The sequence below is a fragment of the Cyclopterus lumpus genome, chromosome 15 (genome assembly GCF_009769545.1).
Source record: "Cyclopterus lumpus isolate fCycLum1 chromosome 15, fCycLum1.pri, whole genome shotgun sequence".
NCBI lineage: Eukaryota > Metazoa > Chordata > Actinopteri > Perciformes > Cyclopteridae > Cyclopterus > Cyclopterus lumpus.
Genome location: NC_046980.1, coordinates 15724258 through 15741127, shown reverse-complemented (window position 1 = coordinate 15741127; position 16870 = coordinate 15724258). Strand labels below are relative to the sequence as shown.

Below are 16870 nucleotides of genomic sequence, written 5' to 3'. Positions count from 1 at the left end.
CTCTTCGTCACTGCGCTCCATCACCGCCATTCCTGTCCAGACCTACTGGTCCTGGCCCGAGGCTGTGGGATGTCTTCTTTTCCATTTCAGTTCAGTCACCATCCCGGTTCCCCGGGTCAAGGACATGATTCCAGAAGCTGCAGTAAAGAGCAGTGAAACACTTTGACATCAGACAGGAAACAAAGCCTCATGAATGATTGCTGACTCATCACACAGGAGAAATAAAACAACATTTTGACTTAAAGCATAACAAGATTTACATCCGCAGAATCGTGCAGAGATGCGCACGGGGCCTTCCAGGTTGCAGATAACGTTGCAGTGATGTTGCCTGTCCCTTTGTGCGATGCAGAGTTATCAGTTCTTACAGTTTCACAATCTTTTAGCAGCAGAGATTAACGGATATGGAAAAGTTGTCCTGGCCCAAAGTGATAGTCTGTGAGATGCTTGTGCTTTAGTTATTACTTTTATGTTTTGGTGGTGCACTACGCTGAGATTACCTGTTACCTGTCAGTGTGTTGTGTTTTCCCCTATCTTGAGCTGCACATTTCCTTCTGATGTTTTACTTCCTCTGGGTTTCGACTTGTTTGTCTCTTGCTTGCTGTTGGATTGGAAAAACAAAAAGTACCACAATAACTATTAGAAAATTGCAAACTCCAGTTGAAAAAAAAAATGTAGTGACTTAAAATAGGGTACCAAACAGGCTGGGTCGATCCAAAATTGGTTCATGGAACCAAGAGGTTTTGATGGAAATCGCTATTTTTCCCGTTCCTCCTTTGGCCGGATTTGAGCAAGTACTGTATGTCCAAGTTGAGGCAGGAGGGAAATTTATTTTGAGAGAATGATGAAGCGAGGTATAAAGAAGTGAGGGGAAAGATCAAAGGGATAAAACAACCATTAGCTTCTGCACAGGACTACCAACATTTTGCATGGTGAGAAGATTGAATCTCATCTCTATCTTCTACCTCTCCATTTGTCCTCCTCTGCTATCGCCACATCACCTCTTGTCATCCATCCACTCCAACATGGATTTTCAGCCTATTAGTGCCCCAATCTTTTATATTCCTTGTCTACCTCTGTCTCTCCTTGGTATCTGTCTCTTTCTATCTCTATCATTCTCACTTTCAGTCAATAATATCTTCTTAAAATCCTCTGTTTTTAACGAGTCCCTGTTTTACAATGTTATCCGAACCGTTTATTAATTGAACCATCAGTTTTATATTATTGGCAATATTTAATCCTTATTAAAATAGTAAAGCGCTTGCATCATCTCATGCGTACATTGAGCTTTGTACATTTCGCACAAAGCTCAAAATCCATCTCTCTCCCTGTGTCTCTGTCACACACAGACACACACAGAAGAGGCTAGCCTTCAGCATGTTGCTTGTTGTGTACGGCATATCTAGGGATTTCTCTGATGCAAGGGGACGCAATGTAGGAACAGAGTGACGCCAACCCCGCTGTGTTTGTGTGGGGCGTAATCGTGCCTCGGTGCATGCACGTGTTGTTGTATTTTCTTTCTTCTCACTTTGTTTGTCCGAGTGTTGTCACCTCTGTCACACTGACTTGGTAACTAGTTATTTGTGAGCGGGGATGTCTGCATCAGCGTGTCATGCGCTGTACACTTTTATGACAGGGAGGTCTGCTCGTGTCTTGGTATATACCATCTAACCGTCGGTTTCTGTGTGTGAGTTGTATGAGAAGTCGTGTGCGTGGCCCGTCGATCCGCTGTCAATCCGGCTCATCTCCTCATCTGGTCATTAGCATGACAGAGGAGCTCTTCTGCCAAAGCAGTTAGTCACAAGAATCATCCTCTGTCACAACACATTACAGCAGCAGGCATCTCTAATAGCACTGGCAGTCGTGGCAACCATAGCCAATGCCCACAGTACGCACACACACTCACACACACTCACTCATTACACACTTGGACCAATCGAGAGTTGCACTTGCGCTGCACCCAGGGGGTGTTTCTGTGTCTCTCTCTATCTCTTTCTCCCCTGCTTCTTCCATCCACATATCCTCCCTCGTTCCTCCCTTCCCTCCCATCTAGCTTGGCTACGCACTTACAGTCTTGTCATTAATCTCCCTCTTTTCCTCCCTCCTCCCCCTCTCCCTCCATCATCACCTTACATTAGGGGGGGGTTACCTGTACTTACCTCTCCATCGCTCCCATTTTCTTGTCCTTTCCCTGAAGTTCTCTCCTCGATAATCCCTACTTCTGTCTCCCTTCCTCCTGCTCTATGTCTTCATAATGCTTAAAGAGATCAAGACTTCTCATTCCTTCTCCATCCATCCCCCCGTGATGTTTTTGTTCTCTCTCGTGCTCTTCAAACCGACCCCTAAACACTCTCTTCATTATCACCTGCTCAGGGTCTGATGTGATTTGTTTAGGAAGTTTGATCCAGCCATCTTCCAGTCACCAGGAGCCGAGTTGTCATATCGAATAATAAAACATGCATATGTTGTGACGCCTTTTGCCAATTCTTCTCACGTCACAGTTCATGCCAGGCTTCACATATTGCCACATGACAGTACCACACTATCTCAAGATCTCCAACAATAACTTTTATTTGAATGACGGAGCGTCTTGAAATTCTAAAAGCTTCAATTATGAACTCTTAATGAGTTCCATGCAGGCTATGTGCTGCAGCACAAATCAAAGGGGAGGAGGGCCTCAGAATGTGGGTTGGTGCAACAATTGTTTAGTGTTTGGGGCAAGGACATGTAATTAGACTATCTGTGTGTCTCCAGTTTTACCCGATTCCCTGACTGATTGGGCTGGACCTACTGGTTTTGTTAAGGTTTGTGTGTGTGTGTGAGGTCATGTGGCAACCCCACCCTTTCTTTGTTTGTGTCTTTCTGTGGAAGACAAAACATGAGTAGGAATTTCCGAAGCTGTCAAGTCTTGTCTCAAGGAGTGGCCATCAGGCTTGAAAGGCAGTTGACAACAACCAACCCCCCTCCCTCATGTGTATATATATATTTATATTGATCTGTATGTGCATAATGCAGAATCCTGTCTCTCCTTTTTTGAAAGAAAAAGATTCATGATACAATTCATCTTCTCTAAGAGATGTTCTGGCAACAATGAATAAGACACTATCTGCAAGATGCCACATCTGCTATTTGTCCACTGAGTGGTCTCTAAGTGTGAGTCTGTCTATGCATGTGTGACTAGCAATCAGTTCGAGGAGCAATGAGAGAGGACAGAAGAGTGACCTGGTGAGGGGATGGAGAGGTGGAGTGTTCCGGAAGTTGGGAGAGAGGTGGATCAGAGGACACAAGGGGGGGGGGGGGGGTGAACTCGCCTGTAGCCCCGACGAGGCTGAGCCGATGTAAGTACAGTGAGTTGTAGGGTGAGGAGGGGGGGCAGGGGGGCAGGGTAGAGTGGGTAATTACAGGGGCCCAGAGAGGAGAGGCCTGTAATCAACCTGCCCTCAGGAAGGAATGCAGCTCATCTTCTCATGTAATTACTGCCATTTAAACAGCCCCAGCTTCCAAACACTCATCCCACTGTACTGCTCACCTATTCACTATACGTACTGGCGCACACGCACAGACTCCCACACACACAGCCACTGCGAGACAATCAGTGACAGAGATGGACACATTTTCAACAAGACTTCCAAATAGAGGAAGTGAGGTGGCAAAAGAGAGAGCGATGGTGATACAGACTACTGACAGTGTGTGTGTGTGTGTGTGTGTGCGGGGGGCGGGGGTGTGTGTGTGCGTGTGTGTGTATGTGTGTGTGCAGCTGCAGTGTGTGCACCATAGTTAATGGCTGTGTAGACTACGGGTCTCTAGAGGAGCCGGCTCCATGTGAATACCCACCATGGCAACCACTGGGTAGATCTGCGCAACTCTCATCAAGCAGCTGAGCAGTGGTGGAGCAGACAAGCAGTGGCGCCTTACACTCAACACATACACTTATGTCTACACACACGCACACAGAGTCTAAATCTACCATATGAGTTTGACCTCCAAGTGATAGTTGTGACGTTGGTCTGTAATTTGAAAGGATAATAGGAAAACAACATTGTCTCACCCACTCTGTCTCCTCTCCCTCCCACCCTTCTTCTCCTCACCGCTCTCTCCGCAACTCTGATAGTGATTGATAGTGCCGCTTGTGTAGTCTGTGTTCCCATGCAGTAGGTGGTCACCAGGGCACAAACACACAGCACAGGGCCACTTTTTGATGGGCTATGATTAATGAGCTCTATGGGGGGTGGCGCCCCCTAGCTGTGATAGAGCACACTTTCAGCCACAACATAGTCGCCCACCCCATCTCTTCAAAAGCACCAGTAGCAGCATTGAGATCACAGCAACAACACAACCGCAAATCCTCTTAGCGTTCCCACTCTCGCAGTCACACTCTCCCACACATTCAAAAATACAGTCACAGAATCTCACTTAGAGGAGGGTCTCCCTTGCATACACAGTGGGGTATATTTAATCCACAGTCTGTTACAAACACGCCCGCCCTACCTCTCACACACACACTTGGAATGTTGTGTGGGTCCATGTGAAACAGCCAGTTATCAGTAAAAAAACACTGATGTGTGTGTGTGTGTGCGTGTGCGTGTGCGTGTGCGTGTGCGTGCGTGTGTGTCAGTTTCCCCCCTGGCCTACCCTCCAACAGGGCTGATTAAGTGTCATTATAACCAACCAACAAGCGCTTCTAAGAAAGACAGAAGGTGATTCCTTTAAGAAAGGGGAGGTCACACTTCATTTACAATTAGTGGGTCGTAGGTCAACACACCTTGCAGCTAAGAGTGTGTGATACCACCCTATTTACAAGCAGATCTGTAAATGAGGTCTTGCAAACCAATATGTTTGCTATGCGAGCACGTGTGTGTGTGTGTGTGTGTGTGTGTGTGTGTGTGTGCGTGTGTGTGTGTGTGTGTGTGTGTGTGTGTGTGTGTGTGTGTGTGTGCGTGTGCGTGTGTGTGTGTAGACGTGCGTTATCATGTCCTCATGCTTGCTCTCTCTCCTCCTGCCACCCTGACATGCTGGATGGACAAGCGAAGCATTTCTGTCACTCTGCATCTCCATCACCTGCTCGGTCTTCTCCCTCTGCCAATCTGCCTTCCAGACCCCCCCCCCTTTTCTCTCTCTCTCTCTCACACACTCTCTCTCTGTCTCTCTCTTTCACACTCACACCTTTTCTATCCCTCTTTCTTTCTCTGGCTCACACAAATCTTTCTTCCTTCCTTGCATTTGCTTGCACTTGTGCTGTGATCAATCAATTACATGCTCACCCTCGTATCTTGATGAAACAGACAAGGTTTTACACATAGTCACTCTGCAAACCCCCTCAATCCCATGCTGGAACCAAAGTCATGACATTTCTTCTTCTATGATGAACCTCCAACAGGTTGCAGCTCACAAACTCTTGTAACCAACATGATAATTGATGCATGGTATGTGATTCTAAGCTGACACAATTTGGTTAGTATATACTTTTATTTTTGATGATAAGGAAAGAATGGAACAGCGACTCATGACAGGTGTTTGTGTGCTGTTGTGTACAAAGTTAGTGTTGAGTTGAGTTAACAAGTCAACAATATCCCCTGTATGTTCAACAAGTGGTTTAGGGCCCGTTAGCCTCTCATAGCACACACTTAGGAAACAGATCGTGAAGTTAAAACAAGTCGTGTCTTCATGTTGTATGTAACAAATATCTTTAAATACAAAAGTGAGAATATGACTTTATGACTTGTGATTTATGATCTGTGTAGATTGGGTTGTGTATTGACAAAGTATTCATTTGCACAGCACCATCAGGGGTGCTTGCAAGCTAATCATTCTTTTAATTAACAAAGTAAAATAAAGAAATTCCACTATTTGGGAAAATGTAGCTGTGGTTCTTCAAGATAAGGCTTCAGATGTGCGACATGCCGTACATTACACAACATATAATGTGTACGTTCTTAGTAAGTCTAATGATGGAGGTATAGCCTAGCTGCTGTCTCTTGTTTCTAGTGTTTGTTTGAAGCGAGGCAAACACATCTTTAACCTGTTGCTGAGCAAGACACACAAGATGAAACACTGTTATTTTTACCTGACTCTTGGAAAAATGGCAAGTAAGTGTATTTTTCAAATATCTGCCCTTTCTGTTGATCTTCTAAAGAAATAAGAAAACACAAAGAGCTACAGACAGAAAAAGAAGGTACGAATCAAGGAGGACATGAAGAGGAATGTGTGTGCCTGACTGTGTGAGATATGAAGTCTGTTCGTTAGAGAGTCACCATGGTGAGTCTACAAAGAAACAGCCTGCAGAGCCACATCGAGCCGCCACAGGTGCACATCTAGGTGCTAGTATCAACAAAAAAAAACAAGAACTTTCAAAGCCAACATGTGGAGGGCTGTTATATGAGCAAGTCGGATCTGTGTCACTCTTCTTGCCTCCTGTTGCCTCAGAGCAACAAAATAATGAGAATGAACGACATTCATTTCCTATTAAAAGATGGCTAGCCCAACACCCCCCCCCCCACCAGTCTTGCTCAAAAGGGCTGCTTATACACCGTAAGTGTTTGTACGAGTGTGTGTGCGCTCAGTCAGATGGGTTAACTGCATGAGTTCTTACACCTCGTCTGCCTTTGTTGATGTGAGAAGTGATGCTGTGTCGCTCCTGCACTCGTGTTGCCTCATGCAATGCCTGATGCCAACGCATACACATTCACACCGAGACTGTCCCACTCACACGTCCAGTGATTTTTCCATCCAACCCTTCGTCCAAATCCAGACACTTGCTTTGCTCCAGTCTCCACGTCTCCTCACTACATCATGTCCCTCCCCAATGTTTTTTTTTCTCTATCCTCCTGTAGCGAGTAGTTTTCAGGCTGATGAGGATGAGGTCAGTCTGAATATCAATCACTCAATGTAATTGTCCTTTAAGGAAGGCAAGGAAAGACTGTCTACCCCCATCCGTCTCTGTCTCTTTCGACCTGCCTCTGCGTGCCACGTGTGACTCCACCTTAGGGCTCGCTTGCAAGAATGATGATAATGAGGTTGATTGGTTGAGGATGATGGATATTCTCAGTCCATCAATGCTACATAATGTCTGCTGATCACTCTATTTATTGGCCTTGTTTCCTCCGTCACCAGCAGTGTTGTCATATTTAACTCTTTCCGCAGCTGTTTGTCCTTAAGGGACTCAGCGAAGCGGTTGAGCCTCATAGCTGTGGGCTGTGGTCTTTCTCTATGCGTGTGTGTTTGTGTTTAAGGCTGTAGGATGTCATTCGAAGTCTAGTGGAGCTGCACAAAGTGCTTTGAATCCAGCAGAGAGGAAGGAATGAGGACTCTAGTCAGGGGAGGGACAGAATAAAAGCACTGCCATGTCAGACACCAAACTGAAAAGCAGAAGGGAGGAGGTGGGACACTGTGCTTTTGTTTTTTGTTTTTTTGACCTCATACAATTTAATTAAATTCAATTCAATGCAATTCAATTCAATTCAGTTTATTTTGTATAGCCCAATATCACAAATTACAAATTTGCCTCAGAGGGCTTTACAATCTGTACACATACGACATCCCTGTCCCAGGACCTCACATTGGATCAGGAAAAACTCCCCAAAAATAACCTTTGACAGGGAAAAAAGGGAAGAAACCTTCAGGAGAGCAACAGAGGAGGATCCCTCTCCCCGGATGGACAGAAGCAATAGATGTCATGTGTACAGAATGAACAGCATTACAAAGTTACATAAACACATTACATGAATATGACAATGTATGAATGGAACTCCAATCCATGAAACAGAAGGAGGTAGAGAGGAGGGGGTGGGGCATCAGCAGGGCCAACGCGGGAGGCCGGCTCACCAGGCATCAGACACCTCCAGGTCCAATGGACCCTCTGAGACGTGAAGTCACAACGACTCCGGGGAGGAAGCAGAGTTAATAAGGTGCAATGGAGAGATGTAAATTCATCCATAAGGAGAGAGAGAAGATGAAATAGGTGCTCAGTGTATCCTAAAACATCCCCCAGCAGCCTATAAGCCTATAGTAGCATATCAAGGGGCTCGACCAGGGCAAACCTGATTCAGCCCATAGGCACTATCAAACAGAAAAGTCTTAAGTCTATTCTTGAATGAGGTGACTGTGTCTGCCTCCCGGACTGAAAGTGGAAGCTGGTTCCATAAAAGAGACTCGACACTCAAAAAAAAAGATTCCCGATCTCGCCAAACACAACCTGACCAAATGACTTTTAGAGTATTGTTCTGTTGTTAGGCTGCTTCAAAGTATTCTCACCCTTGCTTTATTCTCTCGTGATCTCTTTCCCCCCACTGAGTACAGTGTTGGGATACCGAAGGTTCTGGAGCGGACAGTAATGACTAACTCTCTATAGGTAATGATAAAGTACTGACACTTTAGATTCCACTTTGGCTAGAGGCGCTGGGGCTAAGAAAATTACAGTTGTCCGTGTGTGTGTGTGTGTGTGTGTGTGTGTGTGTGTGGGTGTGAACGAGAGAGAATGAGAGGCAAGAAAAAAGAGGGTGGAGAAAGACAGAGGGAAGAAAGAACAACCATTTTCTACATCATGTTGAGACAAAGACAGACCTCTGATTCATTTTCCTTGCCTTGTTTGTGTGTGTGTGTGTGTGTGTGTGTGTGTGTGTGTGTGTGTGTGTGTGTGTGTGTGCTCTGTTGTCTCCATTGTCTCTACTTGTCTCTTAGTGTCTTTTGACCTTTCTTTGCCCGGCCTTCCTGTCTTCCCATCTTGTCACCTGTACCCAGATTCCCTCTATCTCTCTCCTACGCAGTTCTGCCTTTTCAGTGTTGTCTCGCACCACCACTGTCACTCCGACTCTCAGTTACCTTGAACTGCTGCTCTGCCCTCCGCCACAGAGTCACCGAAGGAGGGGACTCCTTCAGCTACTCTATTTGAGTTTAGCATACATGAATAAGAGTGGGTGAGAATGTGCTGTATAAGCATAGGTTGTCATCTGGTGTCTGGGTCTACGTGCGTGTGTTCCTGTGATCTTGTGCTCTGTAAAATAATACCCAGAAGCCTGTGTTTGCTTTCTAGCTGTCTGCTGTCTGTCATTAGAGTAATAAAAGACTTGCTGTGATGCACGGCGAGGAGCTCTTGTCTTCCTCCATTCTGCACAAATTGCCGGCTGCTGAGCTCTGATGGATGTTTGTATGCTGGCCCAAAAACACAGGTTCCACGTTAAACCCCAGATCCATTATCCCAGAGACAGACAGGGGGAGAGAAAGAAGCTGTCTGTCTGTCTACCTCTGTCATCCAAAAGTGTTTTAATTAAACTGTGCCACTGCGGGCCCCAGAACACACACACACACACGCACACTGCATAGTGTGCAGCGCTCTCCTCCCATTCTGCCTCCGTCTGAACCACACTGTCTCTCCATGTTTGTCTGTCTCTGCTGCCAGTATTCCTCTGCTTTGCTCTCTCTCTCTCTCTCCCTCTCTCTCCCTCTCTCTCTCTCCCCGTGCCCCCTCTCATCGGGCCTGAAGAGTGACAGGCTGTGTATTTCAGCCGATGTTTGAACACCAACGATCAATGCCGGACAAAGGGAAAGAGCGGGGGTGAGGGGCGGGTAGGGGCAACACAATTGGTTATTGACTGTGAATTCAAAGTCAGAAATACTGGAGGCGACAGCTTCGTAAGAAGAGAGCAAGGAGATGTGAGGGGAGAAAACGGAGATTAGAGGATTGTAAGAGGCGCACAGAGATATATGGGATTTATGTTCATGGTTAACTATCACTTTGAGATGTGATAATTTTCATTTTCCACATTTATTTGTCTTTACCTGCATGTTTACCTAATTGTAGTATTGTACAAGCTTAATTGCATGTGTGGACACCACGTGTGCGTGCGTGCGTGCGTGCGTGCGTGCGTGCGTGCGTGCGTGCGTGCGTGCGTGCGTGCGTGCGTGCGTGCGTGCGTGCGTGCGTGCGTTATGGCATTTTGTAGTTTGGCTTTCTTGAAGAAATGTTACTTTCTTGATTCTTGTTGTTCTGAGTTTGTACTCATGGCTGAGTGCACTTATTGTAAGTCACTTTGGATAAAAGCGTCAGCTAAATGACATGTAATGTAATGTGTGTAAAGTGTGTGTGTGTGTGTGTGTGTGTGTGTGTGTGTGTGTGTGTGTGTGATTTTGTGATATTAAGCGTTTGTACATTTGAATTAGGGCTGTCCCTCTTAGTCGATTAGTGGACTTATTTTGTGCAGAATGTCTTATTTCCAACATTCATTGTGAACCCTGCTCTGCTGAGATACAAAGAAATGGTCAAACATCACGAAAAAACATCTTTGGGAAAACACATTTACAAGTAAAGAATAAGTAGATTTGGTCGATGAAAATACAATCAGTTATTTTGATTGGTTATATTATATCATTACTTATTAATATCACTGTAATGTACCAGTATTCATGTTTTTTATATTTGTGATCCCACCCATTCCCAGAATAGGCATTTCCTCTTTTAGTGTACAGCACTGAGGTCAGAGTGGAGTAAAACCTGCAGTGGTGATGGTTCAGTTTGAGGTCACCGGTGAGAGAACACATGTAGTTGGTGGAAGGTCCTTCCAGGAGAAGTCACGCTTTTATCATGGAGAAGATGGTAAAAGATAGTACCGCCTCTTGAATCCCACAACTCCCTGTTGGCCTTGGTTTGAATCATGCCACAACTTTCTTACCCACTTCCTTCATGCTCAGCGGTCCTTTTTGCTTTTCCCCAATGTCTCAGAGTCTGTCAAGGGTAAACAGTGCAGGGGAAGCTTTTCCTCTCTTAAAATAGGAGATGGAATCTTACTAAGTAGTTTCTCTTGTTCCCTGGTTGTAGAATAACTGATCAGGTTGGGCTTGATACATTTTGAAAACTGAACACAGAAAATCTGTCTGCCTTAAGTCTCATTGTGGAAAAGTAGTCGCATTTGCCCTCACACTTCTTTCTGTATTGTCTGAATGTAGATTATGAGATTTAAAAACTGTAGCGCCACAAGTAATATCCTCACTTGTGTGTGTAAGTCAAGGGAAGGAAGTGCACTGTGCTGTATATCCCCAAATACCCTAAGGGCATCTGGTGACTGGAGCCGGCCCTGTCAATCTTCTGCACTCTGCTCCTGTCTTTTATTTAATACTTAATGAATTCAGCTCATTTTTGTAAGCAGAGCAAAGTTTTGCATTGGAAGGTTGGATCCAAGAACCTGTATTACCCGAAAGGCAAAGTCAGAAAGTGATGATGAGAATTTGATAGTAGATGATGTTTAGACATTGCATTAAAAAAAAAGAATGTTTCTGGCTTTTGAAACATCATTTCGTGAAGTACATAGTAGTGTTTTTGTGTGTTGTATGTGTGCTATACATATCAGGTTTCAGGCAGACCAGTATAGCTATACGGTGGTCAGGTTATTCTTCTTGCCAAAGGCTACTGCAAACCTGTCACGTGACACGGTCTTTGCCAGTCTGCCAGTGCGTCAGTGTTTTGCTCAAGCACACAACGATACAATTCGGTGGATGGACAAATGGAGTTATGGCATGAAATAAGCTTGCATCATAGGCTGCCATCCTGCAGCCCTATATGAGGATCAACAGCTGGAGATGTGATTTGTTTGACAAGTCCTGTCAAAAATAATGTAGTACATAGCAATGTTATCAGTACATATACTCAAATCCATCTACTGCCGTGCAAACTAGTATCGTAGCCAATGACATTGCAGCATTGATACACTGCCTGAGATCAACCCATGATTATTCAAGTAACAAAGTAACACGACAGAGTGAAGAGGTCGGAAATATTGTGTCCTTCCTGCCGGGAGAAGCTCTTGGCAGCATTGCCAGGAGGAATTTGTCACATCGAGAATGTCAGGGGATAATGTGCGATCAACACAACCTGTCCGTGGAAGGTCAGCGAGTCTCCTCCCCAGCTGAGAGGCGTGGACTCTCCCAAAGAGACCAGAGCAGGAGGCCTGCATTGACCAGATTACTTTAATACAAAATACAAAATGTCACCATCTCCTTCCATTTACAGTGCACACTGTCAACACCTTAAATGTCTTCTTGAAACGAACATTGTTGCCTTATTGTATACCAAGAAACACGGCTGACAGCTTTGCTGCTGAGAGCTGGACTGAAGGTGTCATACACACATAGTCATTATGTTTATTTCTTACCTCCTCAACCGTTAGGTCAAGGCACAGGGTCAGCTACAGAGCAGCCATCAAAATACTGATGGGGTCTGGCTGCACTGCTCGAGTACGCCTCCAGCAGGCGTCAGGTCTTTCCATTGCAGGGCGTCTAAATCACTTCTGTGTTCTGTGTTTTCAGAGAGCAGCGACTACAGCGAGGCCGAGGTTCTCCCTGACTCCTTCCCATCAGCACCAGCAGAACCTCTCCCAGAATTTCTGCTGGAACCGGAGGACGCTTTTATCGTTAAGAACCGTCCAGTCCAGCTACGGTGCCGGGCATCACCAGCCACCCAGATCTACTTCAAATGTAACGGAGAATGGGTCAATCAAAACGATCATATCACCAGAGAGAGCCTGGACCAGATCACGGGTAATTCCCCCCCCACACACACACGCACACACATACAGAGACGTGTACTGTAAACACAACTACACAAACACACATAGTAATGTCACCTTGTATCTCACAGACATAAACATCATACTCAATACAAATATAATTTTCAACTACATAATCTATTAGTTCCCATAGGACTTTATGTGCATGTTAACTGCATTTGGCCTGCAGCCAATGCATTATTTATATGCACGGTGAAAAATATGCCCCACTAATATCTCTCTCTTTTATTCTCTCTCTGTCTCTCTGTCTCTCTCTTTCTCTCTCTGTCTCTCTCTGTCTCTCTCTCTCTATCTATGTCTCTGTCTCTGTCTCTCTCTTTCTCTCTCCGTCTCTCTCTGTCTCTCTCTTTCTCTCTCTCTCTATCTATGTCTCTGTCTCTGTCTCTCTCTTTCTCTCTCTTTCCCTCTCTTTTTCTCTCTCTCTCTGTCTCTGTCTCACTCTCTGCTCAGGTCTGGTGGTGCGGGAGGTGGACATCTCAGTGGCGAGGACTCAGGTGGAGGAGCTGTTTGGGTTGGAGGACTACTGGTGCCAGTGTGTGGCCTGGAGCTCGGCTGGAACCACCAAGAGCAACCGTGCCTACGTTCGCATTGCATGTCAGTACCAAGGCTGTGTGTGTGTGTGTGTGTGTGTGTGAGAGAGAGAGAAAGGGAGCTAGCTAGTAGAAATTTCACTTTTTGCTTGTCACATGTGTCAGTTTAAGTATATATTCAAATAGATTTGCTGTAGCTACCCATCTTAGTCCCTCGTGGAAATGGGTGCTATAGTGTGATTGACACTGTGCATGTTTATGAGGGTATGAAGGGAAAAAACAAGACACAGTGACAGGCATTTGTGTGTGCGTGCGTGCGTGCGTGCGTGTGAGTGAGTGTGAGTGTGAGTGCGTGCGTGCGTCTGAGTGCGTCTGAGTGCGTGAGTGTGCGTGCGTGTGAGTGCGTGCGTGACAGCCAATGTCACAGGGTTTCACTGCTGTCACAGAGCAGCCTCCACTAACTGCTGACTACATCTGTGTCGCCCCCTGTAGACCTAAGGAAAAACTTTGAGCAGGAGCCACTGGGGAGGGAGGTGCGACTCGAACAGGAGGTGCTGCTTCAGTGTCGGCCCCCGGAAGGCATGCCCGCTGCCGAGGTAGAACTCTACCTCCCCATCCCTACTCTCATTGCATTTCTATCACTTCAGAGGTTACATTTGTGTTTATGATACTGAAGGTTAATATGACTTATTATTGCAAGAGCTTTTGTATTTTGAATGGCTCTTTATCTCAATGGAGACAACAAAGCAAAGCTCTAAATAATAAGTTATGGAGCAACATAAACATGATACAAAAGGCAGTATAGTAAAGGGCATTTGAGTTTGAGAGATTTAAGTCTATCCAGCAATGTGGCATCATCAAGAAAAAAAACTCCCTAAAACGTATAACGATCAGTAATAATCTGCTTTACGATGGTAAAAAGGCTGTGCTTAAATTCACGTTGTGTCAAGTTTTAACACTAAGCTGCTTTAACTACAGGCTGCTATATCAAACTGTTTTATTTATCTCATAAAACAGTAGTACGACAATATATATAAAAAGAAAACAAATAATTTATCAATTTAGATTTGTATTGTTTAAGTAAACATTTATGTTCTGCCAGGCTGTGTTGTTCATTACAAAAATGCTAAATAACATGTTATTGTGTGACTTAAAGTGTAGCATGTGATTTATGATAAAGCTATTGATTGTGGTTGTCCACAAGGATATTATGTCCATTAGTAAAGAGGAAGTCTTAAAAGGTAAATGTGAATTTGGTCAAAAGAAGCCACAAATTATATTTTCTAAGAACAAAGAAGAAATGATAAAATATTGAGGGAAGAAAACACTTTTCACACAAAATATATCATCTAATTTACTACATATCAGTTGGAGCAGAAAGAAATGTAAATAGGTTATTGTAGTCCGAGATTGTAATTTTGAGTTGAGCTTTGGGAAACTGTGACGGCACTTCTGATTATACCAATACTGACTGTTTTTGTTACATGAGTCCATGATTACTTAAAATATAAATAATATTAGTGTTTATAGCATTGAAGCGTGTTGTGAAGGCTAAATACTCTGCGTGTTTTCTGAGTGGTTCTGTGTGTGGTGTGGACTCTTTATGCGTACACACAATAATTTATATGAAGAGTTATCTGCCAAAAGAATTAAAAGAATCCATCATTCAAAATTGCTTTAACACAGAAGTTTGAGAGTAAAGATGTTTTTAGATGTTTTTTTCAACAAAAATGTTGGCTGCTGTGGTTACTTTTTCTATTCTCATTGATTTCATCACTTTGCCTGAATAGCCAATAACTATATTATTTGTGCGCGTGCCTGCCTCTCTCCAGGTGGACTGGGTGAAGAACGAGGACGTCATAGATCCATCGCAGGACTCCAACTTCCTGATCACCATCGATCATGATCTGATCATCAAACAGGCCAGACTCTCCGACACAGCCAACTACACTTGTGTGGCTCGCAACGTGGTGGCCAAAAGACGCAGCAGCACGGCTACTCTTATTGTTTATGGTAACACACGCATGTTTTTCCTTCTCTTCCATTGCTTTATGAATCATGACATAACACAGTAATCAAAATCATCCATGTATGGCTGGTCAGATTGGTTTAGCGATGCACTATGTTACATGATAATAGGTGACTTACAAAATGAGATACTTTAGCAGCATTAAATTACTGAATTAACTTTATGAACATTGCACTTTTACATAAGATAAGATAAGATAAGAAGATGTACAATGAAATACGATTTGGAAACCGGCATACTCTTTTTAACTATCAATAAGGACTCATTTCTGTATATTCAAAGCCTATAAAAGTGGTTGGCAGTTGTAGAATGGATTGATCTGGTGAATACATAATTGGAAAACTTAAGGTTCATATTGTAAATTCACCTGATTATATCACATATATTTGGTAGTAACGCAAAATATTGTTTTCGGTGTTTATATCCTGATTATTGTTAAAGATTACCAAGATATTAACTGCCAGACTTGCCTGTCTGTCTCTCTGTCAGTAAGCGGAGGTTGGTCTTCTTGGACTGAATGGTCAGAGTGTAATGCTCGGTGTGGGCGGGGCTGGCAGCGACGAACACGCAGCTGCACCAATCCAGCCCCTCTGAATGGAGGAGCCTTCTGTGAAGGCCCACCCTTCCAGAGAGTGACCTGCACCACACTTTGCCCAGGTGAAGATGACATACTCATCAGTATTATTTATAACATCTTCAGACAAAGTAGTCAAGCACTGAAAGATCAGGGAATTTCCCAAATGGGGTTTTTGCAGAAAGGGCAGGGATAAAAATGTTGAGAGCATAAAATGCTAGAAAAACTAGGCTGTTAACCCCCACATGTTTTCAATATAAAAAAACTAATTTTTCCAACAAGACAGACTAGCATTCGGTCATGTAGCTGCTTTGATTTCATCATGAATAGTAAATCAGGAACATCTGATTTGTGTTATCTGATTTACTGTCACACACCATTCTGCCACTCATTGCTTCAATTTAAAAACATACCACTGAATGCATTTAGCAAATTACAAAAATGATGCACTTCAAACCATTACATATGCATCGCGTCACATTATCAAGTCATGCCTGATTCCCCTCTTCCTGCAGTGATGGAAGTATTTAGCCGTTGGTTAGCTGTAAAATGACTCACATGTCTGCTGTCTCATTCCAGTGGATGGAGGCTGGACAGACTGGGCAAAGTGGTCCGCCTGTGGGACAGAGTGCACCCACTGGCGCAGTCGTGAATGTCAAGCCCCCCCACCTAGAAATGGAGGAAAGCACTGCGGTGGCAGTATGATGGAGAGCAAGAACTGCACTGAGGGGTTGTGTGCACGCAGTAAGTCACCTGAGCAATGCGTTTGAACTGGGAGGGGGTGCTAAATGTCAAAAGAGAGTAAATATTTTGCTCATACATATATTTATTGTAATGTATCCTAATTTTCCAGTTAATGCAGATCATCCACTGATTAACTAAGAAGTTAGTTAATTAGTGCACATAGTTTCACTATCTAATATCTAAAAGAAACTATCTATAAGGGTCAACTGCACGGCAAGTTTGTTGATTCAGGTGGTTGTTTTATTGATCAAAATATTTGTTCTCGTAGTTCAAAGTTTCCGAAGGTGTATTGTGTTCCAAAACTATTTTCGGTAGAATTGTATTCCCAAGGTGATTTTTGCACTGCAGCGTGGTGAAAGCGCAAATGATGTACGGAGAGAGAGAGAAAGATGAAAAAAGAAAACAACTAAATCAAGACAGATGTTTCATGAGGCAACATTTT

At 44.1% G+C, this 16870-nt stretch overlaps 1 protein-coding gene across 5 annotated transcripts in view; it reads left to right on the top strand.

Annotated features, from left to right (window-relative positions):
- Positions 1-16870, top strand: part of unc5b (unc-5 netrin receptor B) — a 45790-nt gene that overhangs the window by 17769 nt on the left and 11151 nt on the right. For all 5 annotated transcript variants that reach the window (XM_034552629.1, XM_034552631.1, XM_034552632.1 and 2 more), the window contains 6 exons: positions 12292-12522; positions 13002-13145; positions 13574-13677; positions 14914-15094; positions 15600-15767; positions 16264-16428. In XM_034552629.1, the coding sequence (XP_034408520.1) occupies positions 12292-12522; positions 13002-13145; positions 13574-13677; positions 14914-15094; positions 15600-15767; positions 16264-16428 (993 nt within the window). The remainder of the gene's footprint in view (positions 1-12291; positions 12523-13001; positions 13146-13573; positions 13678-14913; positions 15095-15599; positions 15768-16263; positions 16429-16870) is intronic.